Source organism: Rhinolophus hipposideros, assembly GCF_964194185.1.
Source record: "Rhinolophus hipposideros genome assembly, chromosome: 13".
Taxonomy (NCBI): domain Eukaryota; kingdom Metazoa; phylum Chordata; class Mammalia; order Chiroptera; family Rhinolophidae; genus Rhinolophus; species Rhinolophus hipposideros.
In genome coordinates this window covers 66,084,815-66,110,181 of record NC_138059.1, presented here as the reverse complement: position 1 = coordinate 66,110,181, position 25,367 = coordinate 66,084,815, and the positions used below count along the sequence as shown (strand labels likewise).

The 25,367-nt window shown below is 38.6% G+C and overlaps 1 protein-coding gene across 2 annotated transcripts in view; it reads right to left on the bottom strand.

Moving 5' to 3' along the window:
• Nucleotides 1-25,367, bottom strand: part of KCNB2 (potassium voltage-gated channel subfamily B member 2) — a 355,340-nt gene that overhangs the window by 324,451 nt on the left and 5,522 nt on the right. For both annotated transcript variants that reach the window (XM_081071012.1, XM_081071011.1), the window contains exon 2: nucleotides 1,525-2,208. In XM_081071012.1, the coding sequence (XP_080927138.1) occupies nucleotides 1,525-2,103 (579 nt within the window). In that variant the 5' untranslated portion in view covers nucleotides 2,104-2,208. The remainder of the gene's footprint in view (nucleotides 1-1,524; nucleotides 2,209-25,367) is intronic.

Below are 25,367 nucleotides of genomic sequence, written 5' to 3'. Positions count from 1 at the left end.
CTTGAAAGAGTTAATTTAACACCCAAACTCCTCTCTTAAATCCAGAGTTTAAATCATTCATCTTCAAAATTCACGCCATATGTTTAGGAGTAACTCAAAAACGTAACTAAACCCTTGACATTGGAAAAGGGCAGTGACCTTTCTCAAACCAAACCCCACAAATGTAGCACATCTATTTCTTTCTTAACAGGTAAAAACACAAGTAAACAAATTATTCATAACCACAAAAAGACCTGGTTGAAATTTTCTATTTGCAACAACATGTGCATTTCCTTATTATGCACAACACAAATACCGTTTATTTCATTTAGTTCCACGTCTTAGGCGGAAAGTAAAATGCCTTTAGAAGTAAACAAGGTGTCAAACCAGAATATCACGTAGCATAAGAAGCAGCTTTATGAGCATCTACGTTTAGGTGATTATTTACCTTATTTAGTTGTCATAGATTATTATGCAGAATCTTAATTTCGAATAAAAAGGTCCATATGGTATTGTATTTCTGTAATCTTTACTGTTTAGAAGACAAGATGATTGAAAAAAAACTGTAATTTAAAGAATTAATATGATGACACACTCTTTTCTCTATTTCATGTTCCATTTTCATCGAATATGCACAAAATATCAAAACTATGCTTCTGCAGCTAAAGATGACTTTTTCGATTTTTTACTTATAATGTATACTGCAATATAGCCCTAAATATATGGCATGAAAATAGGTTAGAGCAAACCCTCAGAGCTCTAAATAAAATTAGATAAACAGAATCATGCAGCTGAATTAAATACTGAAATTACTGGCAAAAAAATTTACTCAGAGAGTTGGATATAGGCAGGCACAATGGAAACATATGAATTTATGTAGCTTCATTTTTAAGCAAATACTTTATGAACTCGCACATATGGTGATACCTCAATTGTGGAAAACATTATACCTCAATAGTCAGACACATTATCAGAGAAGAGCTCATAAAGAGATGCCTCTGGACACTGACTCATTCTTTACACAGCTTAATGGGATAGCCCCTTGCTCACATGTGGGTCCCAGCCCTCTGGGCTACAAGGGGTCACACTCTTGTTCCTTTCCCTGCACCTCTAGAGAACCAGGCCAGGAGGCAGCCCTTCCACTCTCGATGACAGCACCTTGCTGTTACTCAGGATGGACCCCAGGCCCTAGCCTTCTGCAAGACTCCAATGCCTGATGGATCTGAGCTAGGGCTCTCTCCCGGGCCTCTAAGTTACCAACACCGCACAGCAGGAGGAAGCAGACCTCCTCCATCCTCCCTGGTCCGGGCCTGTTCCTCCACAACAGTCTCTAGAAAAGAGTGATGCCATTTGATGCCATTACACAGGCAGAACAACGGTACGTGACTACATAAGACTTTTGGAAGGGGCTTTTCACTGTCTCTGGAGCCACATTTTGTTCTGTCTTACCCAGACATCTCACACGCTGACAACTGCACTCCCTGGAATGCAGGCAACTCATTTTCAGACCACGCAGAGAGCAAAGCCACGCCACGCTTTTCTTACCTTGGCGGCCACGGAGGAGTTGGGTTTCTCCAGCAAGTCCCACAGCTTCTTCCTTTTCTCAGGGCAGCAGGTGTTGTCGAACTCTTCTCCCTCCCTCTCCCGCATGGTCTCTGCCTCCCGCCTCAGCTCCTCGTTCATTTGCTCCTTCTTTTGATGATACCTGGCTTGGCAACAGGACTCCAGGTAGATCTCATCAATGCCCCAGTAATCCAGCTCTTGGCCGAAAGAGAGAGCACACATTTCTTCCATCATGTGGAGTTTCCCTGTCCGGTAGAAATTTAGGATGGACGTGAAGGCGCCTGGATGCCGATCGAAGAAGTACTCGTTGTCGCCGAGGTTGTAGTCGTCACACACCTCCAGCAGGCTCTCGTGGGTGTTACAGTCACGCAGCTTCCCCAGACGTGTCCTGGGCAGCCGGTCCAGCGTTCTCCACAGGACCTCGTGGTTCAGGCCCCCCACGTTGATTTTCACTCTCCGCGAGCACGTTTTGCTCCGAATAATGTCCACAGGTTCTGGTGGAAGAGAAAGTGTTGATCTGGAAGTCTTTCGGTTTAAGCCAGGGGGAGCCTTTTCTGCCATTGTGAACGGGACACGGCTGCAGAGCCAGGGTCTTCCAAAGAAGGAGCGGTGGGAAGGTCAGCTACAGCGATGTCCCTCGGAGGCAGGCATTTCCACGGACACACACTGGGGGGAAAAAAAGCCACAACCATTTGGTTACTTGTGTTTTTCCTGAAGCATTTTCCGGGGCTACGGTGTTGTGCATGCAAAACCGGGAGGTACATGTTAATTACTGTGTATTTATGGAGATGTAAACGTTTGCCTTAGGATAGAAGAAAGGAGGAGAAGACAATACAATGAACTACACCGAAGAGGCTGGGAATTCAATTTAATCCATCTATAGCTGACAACTCCCAAGTTTGTCACCAGAGTCTTTCCCAAGCTCTAGACTCAAACATCCATGTGATGACCAACTCTTCCTAGATAAACCAGACACCTTAAACTAAACTGAGCACACCTTCAACTTGTCCAACCAGTTCCTGTTCCTTCTCCACCTCAGATTTATGACCCTCCCCACATCCCCATGCCCAGCCCCCCAAGCTAAAACTCTTGAGAAATCCCAATCCATCGTCCTCATCCAAATAAGCACCAATTCCACCTCCTAAACATGCTTAAACTCTCCACCAGCTTTCCCCAGGCCCTGTTACCCCTGAACCATGAGGCTGGTTCAAACCCTCCACATCTCTTGCCTGTGTTTCTACAAAACCTCTTCCACTGGATCCCAAACTCTGGTCTTGTCTACCTGAAATCCGTTTTCCACACAGCTACTAGAATGATCTCTTAAGATACAAACTTGACCTTGCCATGCTTTAAACCCTACAAAGGCTCATCTTACTGGCAGTATAAAGTCCAGTCAGCCCTACTTGAATTGGCCGACCTCTCCACCCTCACCTCTCATCTCTCCCTCATCACTGTAATTCCAGCCACCCCAGACTACACACATTGTTCTGTCTCAAGCTTCTGGCCTTTCTTCATGCTGTGTCCTGGGAGGGCCTCCACCCTTCCCACTTTCTTTTGACTAACTGCTGCTTGTTCTTCAAGATTCAATTCAGACACCACCTGCTCCATAAAACCCTCCATGATGCCCCTCCCTTAGGATCATGAAACCCCCTGTGAATGTCTCTTCTATTTCAGCATAGCGCAGCAATAACCCTTTGCCCACAGGATTCTAGGTACTCTTGGAGACAAAGACTATCTTCTCTATTATTACATCCTCATCACTGAGCACAGCGCTTACATATCATGAGGGTTTAATAAATGTTAAATAATGAATCGATTCTTTGTTTTCCAGAAGACAGCTAACAAAAGATCTAGTAAGGCTAATGTTCATGGCCAGAAAAATGCATACATGGGTTATTTGGATCACTATGTATCTATGTTTATGTTGTGTGGATATAGCATGTCAGAATGTGTGTGTGTGCATGTGTTTGCATTCTTTTGCTCCACAGCTACTTCTCCTATGTACTAATTCCTTAAAACATTACTGTTCTAGTACTCACTCTTGTTGATCTAATATTCCTTATTCTGATCTGCAGCAGCAAGCATCTTCTTATGAGATCCTCCCCTATAATGTTTTCACAGAAATTCACAGAGCTTCAAGCAATGCATCTAAAATACCACTTTTAATGTAAAACACCATTTTTTTCACAAGTCGATGGTTTATACCAAAGGGAAAAGCTTTTAGATTTAAGAAGTCCTTATAATTAGAACTCTCTTTTAAGATACACACCAATTTATGCATGGCTCTGGTTTCTCCACTCCCATAAGTTAAATTTATTTCTCCCTATGGAAGTCAAGTATCCTCTGAAATGAAAATAAGTCAAATTTATGAGAAAAATATAGATGGACTATGTAAGAAGTATTTCAAATATAACCCTTAAATGGGAGTTTTTTCAACTACATAGTCACAGAAATATTGTAAGCACATGCACACACACTCCTATTACAGACAAAAATGCTTATTTTCACAAAATAAAGAAGAGTTAAAATAATTGGGTAACTTAAATTCTCTGATCCTCAATTTCTTAATCTGCGAAATGAGGGTAATAGTATCTACTTCACATGACGATTAAATGAGATAGTTTATGTGAAGTGCTCGCCCAGGGAGATATAGCTGAATAGACTCAGAAAATTCATATTTCTCTGTTAAGTGTGGTTTCCAATTACGGAAAGAAAACTAAGATTAAAAGCTATACTAGTGTCCATTAAATAAATGCTAACATTAAATTTTTTCTTTATGCATACATTCTGTCTTCTGAAGTGGATTATAAGCTTAGAAGGCCAAGAATTGTTGGTCCCACCTTTCCTTTACAGTGCACTGTACGTATACACGACAGGTACCGCATGGCATGTACCTTTGATGCCGATGATGCCCATGTCCAACTTTTGTATTCAGGTGACAAAGGACTCTCTCTCTCTCTCTCTCTCTCTCTCTCTCTCTCTCTCTATATATATATATATATATATATATATATATATATATATATGCAAAATTGAGCGGCAATATTAGGATCAGGCAAAACTACTGAAAATATTAGCAATGCAGCAACTCCAGTAATGAATCTGAATGTCTCTTCTGCATGAAATGACTTTGTTGTAGGTGCAATAACATCTCGGCAATCTATACAGATTACGTGAACAGTCCACATGAATAATAAGCAGGAAGGCTAATCCATTTTTAACTTGGCTACAAATAAACATAAAATGAATTTACTCTTTGGGGAATATCATATTTTCTACTAATGTGAAGAACAGAAACGGTTTTTGAACTGATTATAATATCAGATAAGAGGTTTTTCCAGAGAAAAAGTAAGAGCGAATTCCAATGTGACACCAACATCTCATGTTTGCGGTCAAGGGCTTCGAGTGACTTGCTTTCTTGTAAGAAGTTACTACTAAAAGCATAAATGCTATGTCACAGTCACCGGTAGGTCAACCTCTGTCTTAAATAATCTCACACTCATGACTTAGAATTTTCTTTTTTGTAGAGTGTGTGTCTCAAGTGAAGAGAGGTCATAAGAGTTAAATTTCAAAATATCTTCTTTACTGATCAAGAACTTTCTATTATAAGAAATCCAGTGTTGATTACAAATCCCACAATAAAAGACGGACGGAAATTCAATGCCCTTCCTTCAAAGCAAGGGTAGAGAAATTTAGGAGGAGAGAATGTGGTCTGTTCATCTGATTTGCTTAAGTCTTAAAGGTGGTCTGTTCTGTTTATTGTTACTATGGCTAAAAGTGTTTTATTCTCCCTTGGCAGAATGTTCTGCTTGTTACCCAATGAGGAATGGAGGCTCAAAGGCGTAAGTTCTTGAGCAGTTAAAGAGCTGTGAACAGTGTTCAGAGAGTTAATTAAGCTTTCAGGATAGTTGTGGAAAACAAGGGTCACATATGAAAGCCCATAATTTAAGTAACCACCAAATCAGCAGGATCTCTGAAACTCACTGGGCCTTTCTGTCAGCCTGTCTGCCTATCATTCTCCTGTCTCTCTCTTCCTTTGTGGTTTCTCTCTCCCACTTTCCCCGTCTCTATTTTCCCACACACTGCTTATCTTTCTTCCGTTCCTCTCCCTCTCTTTCCTAGCCTGCTCCCTAGATCTTCCTATCCTCATGGCCTCTTAACCAACCACAAAACCAAACTCTACATTTTCAAACTTGTACATACATCCTTATTGTGAAAACCTCTTGAGCTGAAAAGACCACGTCTCTCTCCAGAAGAGAAAATGCACTTAAACTGAGTTGTTTTCTTTATGAGAGGTTTTATGCAATTGCAAAACGGGGCTCTGCTCTAAGACTCAAGACCCCGGGTCCGGTTGGGCTGACCTTCTGTATCCGTCACCTTTTTGATTGGACTTCAGTTCCTTCATCCATTAAACAATGGCATTTCCAAGCCTACAATTCTTTAATTTCCTAGAACACCTGCTGAATTTCTGCTTCCCTATGATTCTGTGGCCTTACCACCTTCCCCTCCAATCACAATCCTTGTTTAGAGAGAAATAAACATCATCATACTACTTCAGAGTCTATGAAAACATTCTTTCATGTCTAGTTTCTCAAGAAAAGGTGTTCATATTTCATTTCAAGAGCCCTTTAATATTTACCAGAGCTTGAAACAGGTTACATTTAGAACATCATCAAAGTTTCATTTCTTTTATTTAGTGTTTAGCTTTCTTTTCTATATTTTAACTTTTCATTTGTAATCTATGTTCTTTTCTGGCATACTAATTTTGTTTTTAACAATGAATCCATTGGTTCCTGCTGCGTTAGGTTTGGTGTCTTGCCACTCTTGAGAGCTTGCAAAATTTATGTTTTTAATTTTAGTAATTAAACTGGATACAATGCTATGTTTTCTCACATATGGTTTTATAAGTGAAATTATATCTATCATAATAATTTTATCCCATAAGAATTAATCATGTAATTGAATTGAGTATATAAGTATAATATAAAATGTAATAATTCAATGCTTAAACTGTGTAGATGGTATGCAACTGTGTAGAATTTATATACATATAGTTATAAATGGAATGCACATTTTTATGCCAAGGGCAAAATCTCAGTGAATCTTTTCTTTTGTCAGTTTGATTTACTTTACCTCCTCCGATCAATTAAAAGTCAAGCTTGCAACAGTCAGTAGACCAGTGCAAATGTACTTAAACATCCCTTCATTAGTGTGTTAGAGATAAAAGCGACTCCTTAAATAATAAACAACAACAAACATTTTCGTTTTGCACAGCTGCACCGTGCTCCTACCAGCAGCATGAAATTATGCTGCCACCCATTGAGGGCCAAACCTGACAAAACATAACTCTCTGATCCTGGCATCATAATTAAAGCTTGAGACTGCAGGTTTGAAAGCGGAGTGGGGCTTACGCTAGTCTCAAACATACTATGACGATGTCACATACTTGACACTTCCCTAGTGTAGCAAGGCAGGATAAGTCCCATGTGTGATTCTGTGAAGACGAAAAGCAAATCTTTCTAAAGATGTAAGTGATGTTTAACATTTCATTTCTGTGTTGCTGGTACGCGCTGAACAGGCATTTGCAAACAAGCAGCTCTGGGACCTTTAAATCTAAGTTACTCTATGTATAGCTCTAAAGCATTTTCTCAAATTTTCAAGTATAGTATTAAGTAGTAAATGCATCTTTTCTTATAACAGCTATTTCTGTTTCAGAGAGCCACAAAGATTATTTGCAGTAAAAAAATAAAAATAAAAAAATAAAATAAAAGATTATTTGCAGCAGATATGTGGAGAGAAAGGCATGACAGTTGAAAATATAATCATTTGTTTGTCGTGTTCTTTTGTTGTTTTCAGTTTTATATATCACATATCAGTGAAATCATATGGTTCTCTTTTTCTGTCTGACTTACTTCGTTTAGCATTATAATCTCAAGATCCCATTCATGTTGTCACAAATGGTACCATTTCATCTTTTCTTATGACGGAATAATATTCCACTGTGTATATATACCACATCTTCTTTATCCAATCATCTATCAAAGGACACTTTGGTTGTTTCCATGTCTTGGCCACCGTAAATAAAGCTGCAAGGAACACTGAAGCACATATGTCTTTATGGATAAATGTTTTCATTTTATCCATAATGGATGAAATGTTTTCATTTTATCCATAATGGATAAAATGTTTTTATTTTACCCATATCATATGAAAATCTCATTTTCATCAGATTTTTTGGGTAGGTACCCAGGAGAGGGATTGCTGGGCCGTATGCCGTATGGTAATTCTATTCTTAATTTTTTATAAAACTGAAAACCACAAAAGAACAAGGTGAACAAATGAAGAAACAAAAACTCATAGACACAGACAATAGTTTAGTGGTTACTAGAGGGTGAAGGGGGAGGGGAGTGGTAGATAAAGGTAAAGGGATCAAACATATGGTAAAGGAAGGAGAACTGACTCTGGGTGGTGAACACACAGTGTGATATATAGATGATGTAATACAGAATTATACACCTGAAATCTATATAACTTTGCTAACAATTGTCACCCCAATAAACTTAATTACAAAAAATTAAACATACATATAATCATTCCTAAATTTTTTTTTAGTACTCTGAACTTTTAAAAAGCACCTCCAGAATTTACTAAAAAAAACAACAACAAAAAAACTCAAACAAAAAACAAAAAACAATAAAAGCAAGTTAAAAACAAAACAAATTTATCTGAGAAAGATAGATAGTATTTGAAAGTAAGGTTTTGGAAGCTTTCAGCTATCCTAAGAAATTCAACCAACCTGCTCAATTACTTTAGAACCTGGCAGAAATGTTCACGAATTTCATACTGCTGTGTTTTTTTTTATATATATATATATGCCAAGTTCTAGTAATAACTAAGACACTGTCCTTGTCCTCAGAAAGGTGGAAGGTGGCATTTCTTTTCTGCAAAGGCTGCTAATATCAATGTGTTCCTCGATTTTAGCACAACCGTTTACGCCTTAGTTTAAAAAAAAAATCCAGGACTTTATCCTTGATATAACCGATGCTTTTTTTAGATACACTCAAACAAAATCCTAAAAGCTTTTCTTTCAGTGGTCAAAGGAAGCATTGCGTTGCAGTAAGAAGGGGAAAAGACAAGTAATAAGTAGAATATGTAATATGAGTATCTGTCAATATCATAGATGTCTCCGAATAACCAAGTTTATAAATAAACCATTGTATTTAGACACAGAATTTGATTTTTCTTCATCAGAATAGAGAACAATTTAAAGAATTAGATCATACATACAGTATACGTTTGCTATAATTAGAGAGTAAAACACTAGGTTTGCCTTTAGAAAAATGACCTTTTATAAGATATAGCCAACAAATAAATCTCAACTCTGAAAAATACAATACTGAGGTTAGAATGCATCTTAGACCTTTTATAAACTAAAAGGCATAGTCGTGACTGGACATTTTCAGTCTGTTTCAAAACACACACAAAAAGGCTCAAACTTTTATATGAGTATTCAGTCATTCAGCTGGTAGATTTCCTATTATGATGATGGTAAAAGCGCCCTTTATGTTAGAACCCAAGATGTATTTTTTAAAATGTCTCCTTTTACAAACGTCTTCCCAGAGTCACACTGGAGTGAAAGGGATAAATAAAGATGAAAGGTGATGAGAAAAGTAAAAAAGGCAACCAACAGAGAAACTATTGGTGCCACTGAAAGGAAAAGGAAGTAAGTCTGGGCTACCCTGTAATGCCCTGATTAAAAAAAAAAAAAAATCACAAACTTTAGTTGTTATCTGGTGTTCTGTGTGGATAATAAATCTTCTATTTGCATAATTGACTTAAATTTCATATTCCTTTTGGGTGTTTGGCATAAGTTAGATTAGGTCTCTATGAAACTAAGTAGAAACTGTTCATGACGTTTGAAGAGCATTTGGAGATTTTATTAGGTTTCTTCCAATGAGATTCGCTTTTAGATCATGTAATGATTGGTCTGGAATGTTCAGTGGTAAGATTCTTGACAAGGGATGTTTCCCAGTTGGCCTCCATTTTATAGTGAAAATACACTTTCCAATTACATTCTGGTCTCTTAATTCTCCATAATCAAACACATTACAGGCAATATGGCTTTTTAAAAGTTCGAATAATAAGTCTGATTTGAGATTAGTATCTATGACTTAGACATTACAGCATGTTTTGATATAATGTTTACATACCCCCATGTTTGGAGATTAGAATCATAGAATGTAGCAGAAGGGAGCTTGGATATGATCTGGTCCAATGTCCTTATTTACAACTGTCAGAACTAAGCACCAGTGACGTCACGTGACTTGGCTGACCTCTGTATTTACTGAACTTGGACTAGAACCTGTAGATATCTACAGAAGCCTCTTTCCATTACACCCCACCTCATGACTCTTTGTTTTTCACCTTCTAGTCGAAGTTTTAAAAGCTTTCATTACTGTGTCTACCCCCATGTGAAAATACTGAGTCAAACTACATACACTAAGTTGAGATGCATTATCTCCTATGTACTATTCATTTCTTCAAAGGGTAATGACAGCAGCCAGGCCACATGACTGGGTTCTTCTGAAGACAGGTGCACTTGACAGAATCCCTCTTTCATTTCCTCTGCCTCCCTAGTACGGGTTTTTATGGTGACCACCTCCTTCTGCTCCGGACCCCTCTGCCAGTTCTACACACTGCAGCCCAAACACCAGATAGGGGAAATCTCTTGTAGAGGAGGCTTCCCTGCCCCCATTCTCAGGAGAAAGACACAGTACAACACAAAGACTGCAAGGTCCGTCCTCCACTATCTCTGCAGTTCTATCACGTACTCTGCTCTCACTCGTTCCGTTGCAGCTTTTTCTTTCTTTTCATGGCCTATTCTCCCTTGGCATATCTTCTATTCTCTTCCCCACCTTACCTTCTGATACCAACTCGAGGATCACATCTTACATAGCACCCCTGATTTCCTTGATGAGACAATAATCCTCCTGTTTTAAGAATTTACATAGTTGCAGGTGCTTTTTACCTGGAGCACCTGTCACAACAGCAGTTTTATATTTTTGGAGATGAGTATTTGGAATGTTTGACAAATACCCAATCTCCCTGGGAAATCTTACGTTCCTTGAGGGCAGAAATCATGTCTGATGATCTTATTCATGATTGTATCTAAATGCCTAGCATGTAGTAGACACACAATAAATAGTAGCTGAGTGAAAAAGTAAATGATCAGATTTATATTTTATGTACCATTTATTTAAAAATCATTTTCCTCTGATACCAGCTACTTCATACTACCTGCCACTCCCCACAGCCAATATGACTTTCATATTTGAAATGCTCTTTTCCACATTCTCCATCTGATAAACTCTTACTCGTTACTCGAGGCCAAGAACAAATGCCTTGTCTAGGGAGATGAATCTCTTCTGCCAAAATGGGCTACACGTTTGTTCTACCTATTATAATGCTTTTCTCATTGTATCATATTCACTTAGAATTCTTTCCTATTCATTCATTCCACAAATATCTATGAGCCCTAACTCTGCTGGAGTCACAGCCTCTGACGTCATGGAGCTTACATTCTAGCGGAGACATTCTAAATACAAACATACAAGCGACTGAATACAATTGTGACAAAAGCTACAGTAGAAAAGAAGGTGAACTTTAACTGAAAACACCTTCTTGGCTTTGAGTGCTTAAAAGTGATGAACGTCTCTTATCCACATTTGCCTCTTCGGTGCACAAGTGCATAACCAATGTTTGTGGACTACCCAAAAGAAGGAATGAATGCATGGATAATGAATTTCAGAGCACTATTTCCTCTTTTTCGGCCAAATGTTTTGGTTAACATCATCTAATATCAGTTTATTATGGTGACTTCCAATTTGCTTAGAAGTTCTACTGGCCTGTATTTGCCCATTTTAACAAGGAAGGCCTGGGTTCAAAATCAGACCTAGATTTTCTGAAACTATATAGGGAACAAGTGATAAATAAATAAGACTCTCTGATAATTACTGCTGACCCAAAACGGACTATGCTGCATGAAAACACTACTGGGCCTAGTAATGTTCTAGTGGACCCCAGGTGACCACCTGTCAGGTAGGCACAGGAACCATTTCTTCCCTGTTGAGAGATTGACAAGACTGCCTCCAAAATGTCTTCTATCACATCTTATGGTTCTCTGAGATTTCTGTGTGAATACTGCTCATCTACCTATTCCACTGGTCAGAGATGAAGAACAGGAAAAAGTTCACTCTTGTCAATTTCTGCAATGTAAAATTTTGCAAAAGTGAATTTTCTAGTGTTCAGCTTCCACTCACTCCTAGGAAAAACATTCAAGCCAGCCAAGCCAATATAATACAATTTCCGCTAATAAAAGAATAAAGTGAGAGTATCAAAGTTAGTGAGTCCAATTTTTTTTTTCAAAGAATGAGCTGAGGCCCTTCAACAATGATCTTTTCTCTTTCTCTGTGACATAAGTATTGCCCTGTGAAGACTTCAAAAGGAGGGCAAACTTGAATCAAAGGTATGACCCTACAGTAATGGAAATACAAGGAGAACAGTATTGAGGTTGGGAAAATAACTTCAGGTGAAAGGCAAAAATTTTCCAATCATAATATATTCTAATCTTAATATATAGGTGGCTATATCTTCAGACTCAAAGCAGACTGCTGCCAAAATTCACCTCCGGATACTCAGTGTAGCCACTTCCATAGGTACCTTTCATGACTACGCATATTCAAAATAAATGTGTTCTACATTCTAGCATGAAAAAAAAAAGTTTCAAACGAATCAGTGGGATCCTTCATTAACAGAACTAATTAAAAAAATCAGAATATATCACAAGTAATCATATGCTTGGTACTTTTTTTGGTGCATTCAGTAGAAGAGGGAAAAGGTTCACTAACTATAGCCATCCATCTCCACGTCCCTCATGAATAATGGTTTTCATCTACCCTGTCATCAGTGAGGATCATTAAACAACATTTATTAAGCATCCATCTGTGTGTGGCACTTTATAAGCATTCCTCCCCCAGTCCCTACCCCCTTTCTCAATCTACCATGTGTCTCTGTTGTGTAAAATGCTCAGAAGCTACAATGATAATAAATAAATAATGGTAAGAACGTAAGACAGATGGATGAGATGACCTACTAGCATCCATGAATCGCAGAATGTTAAAATTTACTGCTAATAATACAAGTTAGCACAATTTGATAAGAAAACGCCGAAGCATTTGATGAGGAAAATTAGCTCATCAGATTCCATCAACGTTTTCTAAACTAAAAATGTGAAAATTAGGGGCCACAGATGGACTGACTGAAGCCCTGAGTTCATGTGACTTGTACCAGATGATACAGTCTTCAAATAAATAATTTGGAAAACAGTGTAGAAGAATCTAAAAATTATGGTTACAACAGTATGATAGAGAACGTTACTTTGGATCAAGGGTGAAATGATGCAGGAATAAAGGAGAACTACTGTTATCATTGAAATAAAGAGCGTGGTGAAGGATGGTGAAATTATGGACTTTTTCCTCTTTTACCCAGTTCTTTAATGTTGTTATATTGTTTTCTCATATTTTGTCTTCAAGGACAGAATCAATTCTTCTAGATTTAGATGGTGATATTTAAAGCACTCTTTTTCAACTTTGCAAGCCTTGTGTAGTCAGGATTATAATAAAAGAGCATGTCAGCGTAAAATAAGCCATCGCTATGGGATTCAAATTTGCAATCTGGATTTTATTTCATCTTAAGATCAAAATGTCCATAAGTAGAAATTATATTTCCTAGAGGGTAAAGATATTTTTGGAGTAGTACCTGAGGGAGAGTCAAAGTTATGATCTTGGTGAATTTTGTTAATAGTTACCACTTTCATCATCTACCACACAATGAGTGATTAGTATATGCAGCCACTGGGCTTATTCCATTTAATTCTCATAATGAGAATTCTCATTAATTCTCAGCCACTTTGGGGTGGGTATTTTATCTTTGATTTACAGATAAAGAAAGTGAGCTTCAAAAAGGTGAGTTCTTTGCTCAAGATGACACAGCTAGTAAGGTGTTGGTTCCAGGATTCCAATCCAGTGTTATCTTAATTCAAAGCCCATGTTCTTAACCTGAATGGCAAGATTCTAGATGCCTCAGGATGATGAATAAATGGAAACATGGGAACAATCTTCAGCAACCTTTTTATTATGATATAGAAGGAAAGATGGAACCTCAAATAATTCCTGTACCATTATGTCTGTCCCTTGGCCTAAGTGGCATGCATAAAATATATTCAAGGTTACAATTTTTTTATGGATAGAGATGATAGGATTGGAAACTGTTTTTGCCGTTCTACATTTTTTAAAGTAAACAGAAATTTTAGTATGTGACTTTCAAAAGTAATGCTATTAGTCTCAGTGCTAGAGATTTATAGTCCAGATAGATGATTAAATAATATTTTTTAAGTGTGAAGAATATCAAATTCGGGAGGACAACACTGGTAGAGTTACGTGATCTTTCCAGCATCCATTCAATATCAGGCCTAGAAGCCAAGTCTCTTGTTCCTGCAACCATGTTCTTTGCACTAGACCTTGCGATCTCAAGGCACCAAAAATTAATATAAAATTAGAATGATGGAACAGCAAAAATTGGAAAGCAAGAGCCATCTAACTACAGGGATTCCCTGCTTTTTGAAAGTTCATTTTATAAACTGCCACAGCACTGTACTGTGTCTGAGAGGCCCTGTACTTCCCCTCAATTTATTTTGTGCATCTCTTAGCAAGACGTGTCCTAAGGTGATTGCTTTTTCCCTTTGCACCATTTTGGCTTACGAAAGGTTTCATAGCAATGCTATGAAACGACTTTCGGATAGCGGGGGAGACCTGTATCTCATACCCCGAGTTAAACCTACAAATACTGATGAGTTGCACCAAATTATTAATGATTCCTGACGGAAACATAAATCTGTAATTTCTACTATTCCAATAAGGATCAGAACAGAGAATGATCATAAACTATAAATTACTCATGCTGGTTTAGATCTATTATTCCGTTCTCATTCCCTCCCTTCCATCCAAAACAATGTGTTCCTTGGCTGTCATAGTACACGGAGGGCAGGGGACACAAAACGATAAAGTAACCCTTGTTCTCAAGGAAACCATAGGATCACTTCAAAGAATATTACAGGAATTTTTGGATGTGTGCTTTTAGCATGTGCTTTGTAGGCTCCAATTGATATTATGGACTTAAATATTTATTTAACTGGCGCTTAAATATTTATTTAATTAAAGCTTCCTGCCTGATTTAAACATATTGATGTAAAGGAAGAGAGAGGTATAAAATACCAGCAAACGACGCAGATGAAGTAATTCAGAGGCTTTATAATGTTCATTTACGGGAGCTATAGCCTTCACCTCCATTTGGAATTTTAAAAGCTTTCTGAGGTCTTAAATGAATGAATGAACTAATGAATTAATGAATTAAAAGAATCATGTCATTAATTCATTCAACAAACATTTATTGAGCACCTGCTACATATCAAATACTGTATTCCAAATGTTATAAAATGCCTGCCCAAAAAAAAAAGGCTGTCTAGATTTTTAAAAAGTGACAGAAACCCTTACTACAATGCTCTCCTTTACCTGCATATATTGGTTATAAACTGTGTTTATTATGCTGGAAACCAAGTATTTTGCTGGGCCTGAATGAAACTAGAAGCCAAGTTTAAGAAGTAGCTTTTTAATAGCTTCTAAGCTTTCTATGTGCACTCTTTCTACAACACCAAATGAAAATGCTCTCCTTAGATTTAGAAAAAACTAGGATTCCAAATTTAAAATGACATTTATCTCCAAAGTAAATTAAAATTTAATGATAGTCTGATTAATAATTGTGATTTTATGAACTGGAGACATTTAGCATGAAAGCCACAAGACACATTTGTTCTAAGCTATACAGACTAGGGAAAAAAGACTAAAGACGGACCATCTCTTTTCAAATGTTACTTTACTGGTATATTTCAGGATTTTGCCTTCTAAACACCACTTTCTCATTCTTCTATTAATTTCCTGGGAAGCTTTTCATTTGTAAAAAGCAGGACAAAAATTCAAGAGATCCAGTCACATGGGAGCATACATAGGCTTAACAGCAGCTATAATGTTATCTAGGTGATAACCATAAAAAAATTCAGTACCATACTTCACCTTACATTCTTTACATAATTTACATAAATATTGAAGTTGTTATATCAGATAAATCTCCAAAAATGTATCAGTTGGCATGTCAAGAGCTAGCATCATTTCAGAGATTTTCTTTTTTGGTTCACGATTTGAACTGATACAACCACTTTTGTAAATAAGCACAAAAGAAATCAATATGAAAAAAAAAGGAACTTGTGAAAGGACAAAGTGTTGGGTTTCTGTCATTTCAGAGGTTAGAAAGGAAACAAGAATAGGGGAAGGAGGAGGGAGAGAGGAGGAGAGGGAACAACGAAAGAAAAACAATCCTGTTTGGGCAAAGTGAGCATGAGGAAACTCTTAAGTTCACATCACACAGATAGTTACAAAGATAATATTTTACACTTTGTACAGTTCACATAAAGAAAGTGACGCCTTTGATACAGAACAATTCCTACGGACAGAAACAAAACAAAGGGCATTGAGATCTTCAGGAGGATGGACCTGGGAGATACTCATCAGAGTCAAAATAGGCACTGAGCTCCAGAGATGGCTCACCTGTTTATATATGGTTCACTGGAGGCCAGGTTGGAAATGGATATTTCTAGAATGTAGACCACACTGCTTTTAGAACTTAGAGTTTCCTAAAGTAATTCATGTTCATAACAGTCCAGGCCTTCACTGTCTCACTTGTAGCCACTAGCCATACATGACTAAATTTAAATCAAATTAAAAATAAGCAAACAAATAAACAAATTTACGTCAAATTTAAAATTGAATTTCTACGTCTCCCAAGTCCAACAGCTTCTGTGGCTAGGGGCTACTGTGGCTAGGGGCTACTGTACTGGAGAGCACAGACTGGAAAATGTCCATCGTCACATCAAGTTCTATTGGAAAGCACTGGCCTAGACGACTTCCTGTCAAGTTACGAGACTGAGTTCTGTTCTGAAATAGGAACGAGAGAAAAATTCTGTTGGAAGTCCCACGTTCTGTCTTGGCTGTACCTCCCGCAGCTGCCTCCATTCTGACCAGTGGAAGCCCCTGGACCTCCACTTACAAGCTCTGCTCCATCCCAGATTCTAGGACCATCCTGGCCCTTGTCAAGTGGAAGGTAAAGAGTACGTGAGTGTAAAAGTGTGCAGGCAGTTCATCATTAGGCACACTGACTCTGGTCTTAACTCTGCCCCATCCTGGGCAGCTGTTGTTGGGCACGGCATCCCTGGCGCTGCTTTGTGACCTAGAACCTGACTTAGGTCTCGGCCCCCTCCGTTCCTTCACTCACTGACTTGACAAATAAACAATGAACATCAACTATGTGCCTGGAGCTGTGGAGAGGCTGTGGATAAAGAAGTGACTAAGGATAGTCTCTGCCTTTATCGAGCTTTCTCACGCAGGGAAATGACAGTAAATAGGTCATTACCCACAATGTAAAGTTAGAATAAGGTAAGTGCTGCAAAGGAGAACACAGGGTGCTTTCCAGTAGAATTTGAGGGGATGATAGACATTTCCTAGTCTGCGCTCTCCAATACAGCAGCCACCAGCGACAGAAGCTATTGGACTTGTGAGAAATTAAGTTTTAAATTTGATTTAAATGTAAATAGCCACGTGTGGCTAGTGGCTACAATATGAGACAGTGCAGGCCTGGACTGTTATTAATAGGAATTACTTTAGGAAACCCTAATTTCCCAAACCAGTGTGGCTTAAATTCTAGAAATAGCCATTTCTAGAAGCATATGTAACTATGTAAGCCATCTCTGGGGCCCATCTCTTTTCTCTCGACAAGAGAATAATGGAGAGACCTGCCATTATTCTCAAAAATGGCAAGTCTCAAAAAGAAGTCTTTTTGAGCAAGAGGCTTTTGACCTGAGATCAGAGACATGATTAAGAGTTAAGTACGTGAAAGTGGGAAGAGAAGCTATCCCAAACAACTACATGTCCTGGCCTTATGGCAAGGGAAACTTAGATAACTACGAGAAGGCCAGAGATTGTAGGAGAAAATGAGGGGCGAGTGTACATAAGAGAAGGCTGGCAGACAGAGCCAGGCTTCCTAGAGTCTGTTACGAACAACAGCCTTACTCCAAACTAGTGATGGTTTGGAAAATGAAGAAGGAATATGGTAACCCCTCAAGTAAAGATTGAAGCCTGTATCCTAAGAAAAGTGGGAAATTATTTCAGGGTAGATGAGTGACATTGATCAAATTTTTTTTTGTTTTTTGTTTACTTATTTATTTTTTTTGTAAAACTAAAAAGCGAAGGGCAAACTAGATTAAGAGGACAACAAAAGAAGCTAAGAGTCTACTTAGTAAGCTTTCATGGAAGTCCAGAAAGAGGTGTTGGTAGTTTGGGAATAGGGAAGGGTCTTGTCCACCCTGTCTGAATCCTTGCACTAATAACGTGACCATCCATCCACTGATAACTGTTCCTGAAAACAGACACTTGTATTTCAATGGTTTTAGACCCCTGCTACCTGCTTAAGAAAGACCTCTTCCTAAACGCTAAGTGCCCACAAACCAGAGCATATGAGCCCATGGGGCTGGGTCATCCCAATCCCACTGGCCGCTGCCTGTCTAATCTCCAAATACTCCTGCTCCCAGACTCCCTTTCCTATATTTAGCCAGGACTTCCCTGATATTCCTCAAATCTATCTTCCTACCAACCTGGAGTGCCATCTGCCCTCTGTCTCCATGCTCCCCGGATACCATATTTGCACACCTGGCTGATCTCTATTTAGGCCAAGTTTATATTGACATTACTGAGCACCCACTGTTAGAAAATAAAAGGAGAGAGTGGGCAAAGAACCAAATAGCTCAAGACCTGGAGTCTGCAAAAAATGAACCGGATGATGAGAAACAGAGCCCAAAAGGATCTCTGGGTCATAATGGTGGCATGATCCTCCAGCTTCCCCAGTTCAGAACACCACAGCCCACACGCTGCTCTGCACTCCACAAGTGTCACCCTCACCTCTTCTTTTCCAGTAGGCTTGCCCATCACCTTTCCTTTCCACAGAGTTCACAGAGAATCGCGATCATTTGGGCCTAAGACTGACTCACTGTACTTGGCCGCTAAGACGGGTCTGGGGGTTCTATGAGGGTCAAAACCAATTTTGTTTAACCTGGCGACTTAAAAGAGTGCTTTACATATGAAAATGCTTAATGAATATCCACATGCCTTTTTAAAAAGCTAGCTACAATTTTGAGCCAGTTGGACTATGTATGAGAGGACTTTCTCTAAGTCCTCTTAGAGAAAGAATGGCTGCTTCGTTTTGGAAAAAAACCTTAACGGACTGTTTGACTTGTGAACTTGTGATGGGCAAGTTCCCTTGTGGACTTGCATGCCATTTCCACCGAAATCTTAAGAAAGGATACCGGGAAAATCTTCGATGAAGAGATGGAAAGAGGAAGGGAAAAGTCTAGCATATGGCAGGTATCTGGGCCCCAGAGAGATCCAGATCAGTGAGCAAAGCCCTATGGTGAGAAATGGCAAATGCGTTTCTAGGAGCAGGGACATCTAACATTCAATTAGAATTAGTTTCTCGTCTACGGTATAATTATCATCCTTTATCCTAAAGCACTCAGCCAGAGTCCGTTACATAAAAGAGCTACTACCAGTGAGGCTTTAGAGGAGAAAGATATATGAGTCCCAGAAATCTGGGTGGAGAGCCAAAGAAATGACAGGAGTGAGGTGGGGAGATGTCATCATAGCATGGATTAACTAGCGAGTGGCTGTAATTCAAACCCCTTTCCCCCCACCCTAATTTATTCTGCAAGAAAATGAATACAGCAGGGACAGCTAATTGTCTATCGAAATTTATGCTTCACCTTTGTAAGAGAGAGTTGTCACTAAGAAGCTGCTGTTAAGCCAGGGATTACATTTCCCAGCCCTCCTGCATCTAGGTGGGCCATGTGACTAATTTTCGTCAGTGGACTACAAGCAGAAGTGTTGTGGTCATCACTTCTGAGCCAAAATGTTTGAGAATTAGAAATGTTTTTCTGATTCTCCCTTTCTCCCCACTTAGACTTCTCTGTCCCTTTCTCATGCTCTCTCTCCATCTGATTATGTGGGTAAGAAATAACCTTTTATTATGTCAAGCCACTAAGAGTTCAGTTTATTACAGCAGCTAGCATCATCCTAACTTATTCTGAAACTGATACCTTGAAGAGGGTGCTGACTTTACAAAAATCTATATACGTGGCATTGGTCATTGGCCAGGAAACAGAAGACTGGAGGCCTGAAACCCTATTATATTGCGGCAAAACTGCACTAACGTAGAGGGCAGATCTATATACAGCTCTAGAGGAAATCGCTGGGAAGATCCAGAATGCTAGTGGGTGAGGGTTGCTCCTAACACCTATATCAAGGAATTACAAGATAATGGAGGAGCTGAGGAAAAGAGTTTGCTACTTTGAGAACAGAAATACGGGTGAATCGCCAAAGTCTAGAAGTGTAAGACTCTAAAGCTATAAGAGTTCACTGCTTCAGGGACTCTTAACGGTGAGGAATAACACTGAAAAGGCTTTGACTAACAGATGTCCATCAAGACTTCCCAGCTGGAGGAAGTGACTCCGCCTTGCAGCAAAGGCCTGATGAGTGATATTACTGAACCACCCAAGCTTATTGTTCCAGATGACAGCAAAAGAATCACCTGAGACACGGGTGGTTGAGACATGAGCAAAGAAATGAAGCAAGTTCAAGAATTATGAATAGGAAAGAACTTCCACTGTAGTGAGTAGTGTAACTGACAGCAAATAGCTAAGAAACCAATGAAGATTTTGAGGGAATGGTATTGTCAAAGAAATTAGGAGACTGGCTTAAAAAAAAAAAGAAAGAAAGAAAGAAAAAGAACAGTGAGTAGGCATCCAAAAGTGGACCAGTAAGAAACCGTCTGAGAAAGTAATACAACTCCCAAAAAGGACGTACTTCCCAACACCCATTTTGGATGTTGCCATGGAGAGTAATGGACAAGGAAATGGCCGGAAAGATCCAGAATGCTAGTGGAGGGGTGGCCGGGGCTATGGAGAACAATGAACAAAGAAGTTCTTCCAAGACAGCAATACCAGGTTCTAATGAGGATTTCCCCCACTGCTAGGCAAGAGGTCTTTAGCAATGTCTAGTAGGATTTCTTCCACGCTATGGGCCAATGACTGCTCTATGTCACCCATTCTTCCCTTTTCCAACGGGAAATTCTGAAGGCAGTTATTCTATACCCAATCATCCTTGTATGATGGGAGGCTGATAAACCTGCCTTTTAGCATAAACGCTTCTGGAGAACAAGGGGCCATATCCAGATTTAATGGGGGTTGAAGGGGAACTTAGCACCATCCATCGAAACCTGGACTTTGAGATTAATGCTGGCACCAAGAGGCCTCTGGTAGTCTCCCAGCGCTGAGATTTTCCTACATGTCGCCAGAGAGGGAGACTGTGATAGAAATCGCTGTTTCACAAAATTTGTGCTTCTCCTTCTATGACATAGAAATGTCGCTGGGAGTGGCTGTCCAGCCAGGGGTTACATATTCTCCTCTTTGCATACAGATGGAGCAATGTGATTACCTTGCCAACAGAGTGCGAATGGAAGCAAGGTGTCACTTCCTGGGTGTGTCTTTTCTACGTGCGTGGTCTCCCAACTGCCAGCCAGACACAGAGAACTCCACACCCTTCGTGTAGACAGAAAGAACCTGGGTCCCCAAATTACGGAACACACACATTGGACACTCACATGAGCACAAAGTAAACTTCTACTCTATTAACCACTGAAATATGGAGAGGTATTAAGGAGGCTCAAGTCACCTCAACCTTTGAAGAAGAAAGAGGGAGGCTTAGAGCCCCCTATTATGACTTGTGTTGGGGGCTGGAAGAGGTGGCGACACTTAGATTACAAGTATTTGTCATTGGGAATTCACACCCTCCTCCTGTGTTCACCATTCATTGAAGGTCACCTGTACCATCCCACCTGCATTCCTCACCAGTCTCCCAGGCATCAATTGCTTCTGCTCTTAACAGTCCACCCTTTCATGCTAGCACAAGACTGTCCCCCAGTGAAAGTGAACCATATCACTCGATATAAAATTGCAGTTGACCCCCCACTGCCTGTCCTATGGAATAAAATCCAAATGACTCAACATGGCATACAGCACCTTTCACATTTGATCCCCAACCTTCTTCTCTGGTCTCATCTCCCATCACTTGCCTACACTTGCCAATGTTGAGCCCCAGTTACGAGCCAAGCCCTTTTTATGACACTGCTTTGCAAATGTTATTCCCTCTGCCTCAAATGTTATCCATCTGCTTCCTTTTTAGCCTGCAGAGTGTGTCCTCCTCTCTTAAAAATTAGCTTAGGTGTCACTTCGTGTGCCAAGTCTTGCCTGTCACACCCACATAGAAAATGAAACTCTGACAGTAACGATCAGATCAGCCAGCTTCACATATTGTGCCTACTGTTAGGACAGGGCTAATGTTTAGTAATCAATGTGATTTAATTTTCTGGCTGTTTATTTTATTATCTAGTCAGCCTCCAAATTTATGTCCCTACCAAAAACTTAAGAGAGTTCTGCTTTTTCAAAGTAGCCCAATTATGCGTTAACATTGGATTGGCTTCCTTCGATGGGAGGATATGGCCATAATCAGTATTGCTGAACGGGATTACTGCAGTCCTTTTGAGTGAGTTTTCTAAAACTGTTAAATCTTTGGAAGGCAAGGCCCGGGAATGCAAGAAACCCTACAATGTGAGTGGCAAGTCTGTGTCCTCCATAATTTTTACGCTTCTCATCAGACACATATGTAAGTGAGACACTTGCTTTTATTACTATCTGTGACGAGATCCTCACCCTGTTGTACACAAAATATTTTTACATAGGAATTTACTAGGAATATAACTACTATTTTCGGAACTTCTCCAAGATTGTCTCACCACTTTGGAAAGTCACGTCACCAACGATACGCTGATCATAACTGATTCACTAACACAACACCCCCACATCTGTTTTCAATTGTAGCTATCACACTCAATGAATATATATTTACTTTGTTCTTATAGCAAAATGTCAAAACTACAAAAATGTCACCAGTATTCAGCTGAATATTTTCTCTTAAATCCAAAGTTACTCATTTTAAGTAGCAAGCATTGGACCACTTTCTTACATCTTTTTAGGGTAGTTATACACAAATGTACACGTATCGATATACCGTGTTTCCCCGAAAATAAGACCTAACCGGAAAATAAGCCCTAGCATGATTTTTCAGGATGACATTCCCTGAACATAAGCCCTGCAGCGTCTTTTGGAGCAAAAATTAATATAAGACCCGGTGTTATTTCCAGGGAAACACGGTACCTATAATTTTCATAAGCTGCTTTCCTTTTATTTCTCTTTTCTATTACAGATAGAGAATTTATATTCATTTTTAAAACACTGCACGTGTAGACAGGCTATATTATCTATAAATATCCTTTCAGAAAAGTAAAAGGGATATTACAAAATACTGCTTAAAATGGGGGTGGGTATAGGGTCTGATTGAGTAGAGAATCATGATTACATACAATCATGATTACATACATGATTACATACATACTCAAAGAAACCCTATGTTTTTCTTCTCTTGGGATGCTTCTGTTAGGCAACTAACTACTCCGCTAAATTGCCTTCATGCTCCAACAGCATTCACGACATTTTGTTATGATTTATTTGTCTACACGTGCAGGCTGTAAGTGCGTGATGTCTTATTCAAATTTATGTCCTCAACACCTAGTTTAGGGCTTGGCACAAAGAAGGAGCTCAGCAGATACCGTAAGGATGAAATAACTAATGAGAATCCTGAAGAGATATGCAGTCCCTGGCTTTCACAACAGAACTCTGAATCAATTATTCAACATTTTGCCTATACCAATATTATAAAGCTTTCTTCATTCTGCCTAATGTCAGTCAGTTACGTCCAAACTCTCTCAATTCCCTCTCCTCCTTGCGGGGCCATGCAGTGCTGTGTTCACCTCTGTACCCCCAAAGGGCCCTGCAGAGAAGAAGCAGTTAATAAGTATTATTTAAATCAAATCATTCCCTAGGAATATTGCTAATCATGCTGGTTGTGTTTTTAGTACTAACATTTCTGTACTTCAGGTATATTATTGATGAAAAGGGCATTTGTAGATTGGTCTGGTGACCTACCCAGCATTTAAAGTACAGTTTCTATTAACGTATTAGAAGTTCCAAAAAAACCCCACAAACTTTTAAAGTCAAATTTTATGCTACACGCCAATTGCAGGCTAAGAGTTGTCTATACAGTGTGACTGAGCCTATGAAACCTGGTGTCTGTGAGAAAAATTAAAATGTCAACCTATTACAAGGATGTATCTAAATATTTGACTGTATGGCATTCTGTGGGTAATATTTAGGCATTTTATCTTCCAAGTTTAATCCAGATGGTATTTTTCACCTAACTAGAAGCAGAGGCTATTAGAAAGAACTTTACTTCAAATATTATATAAACATTTCTTGATGAAAACGTCAATAATATATGATTTATGTTTATATGATTTCATTACAGTTATTTGTCACTTAATAAAATAAATGCACTCTAGACATTAGACAGTAAATTTGTTAAGTGGCTATATTCCAATTCCCATTAATACATTGGGGGTGTACTTTACAGGGGGAAAAATGGTGACATGGGTAATTGAAAATTATATTGCAAAACTAATAAATATTTAAATATAGGAACACAGAATTCTAAAAATAATAAAATATGTATACTATATTAAAAATAAGTCACTCAATTTTTAAAAAATGAAAATAATCATTAGAAATTAATCAGTCAGCTCACCTGTCTCAGCCACCCTTGTTCTCTGTCATCACTGTAGAGGCAGTATTTCCTAATGTTTTAGCATTCTGATAAAAGTCCACCCACCTTTTAAAAATCAGCCTCTAACTAAACTACCTTCTGACTTCCAATTCATGTCGAAAATGTTGGGGTTTTCTCCTATTTAAAACAAAGTTCATACTTTTGGTCTTTTCCAAGCATCTCCTTTAAGAATAACTATGGTATCCTTTAATGGGAAGATATCAAATAAATCTAGGAGTTGTAAACATCTTTTTTTATTCTGCCTGGCATCATATTTCTTAATACTTCTTAATATAGTGGTTAAGTGGAGCCAGAATGCCCAAGTTCAAGTTTGACTATACCATTTACTTCCTATGTGACTTTCAACAAGAAAAGTCTCTGTAGATTAATTTTCATACGTATTTAGTAAAGAATATTAGTGAGAGATGCCTCATAGAATGGTTTTGAGAATTAAAATATTTAATATTTGTAAAACACTTAAAACATCTCCTGGTTCAAGTGTTTGCTATAATCATCATCATCATCATCATCATCATCATCTTGTTTATACAAATAAAATAGATATTATTAAAATGTAATATACATATTTATAATGTTTTAATTTCAATCTAAAAATTAATCATTTTCATAAGTTATTAATTATTATTGTTCTCTAATAGTTCCCCAATGCATAGACTGTGACAAAATTTTATGATCCTCTTAATGAATTTGCCCTAATTAATTTATTAAGTATGAGGTTGGAAATATAACCTGCATGCAGGAGATCCCTGATTTTGATCTCTATACGTGATTCTTTAGTGATTCAAGGGTTACTCTCTAACTGGAAAAAATCCTTGAGGG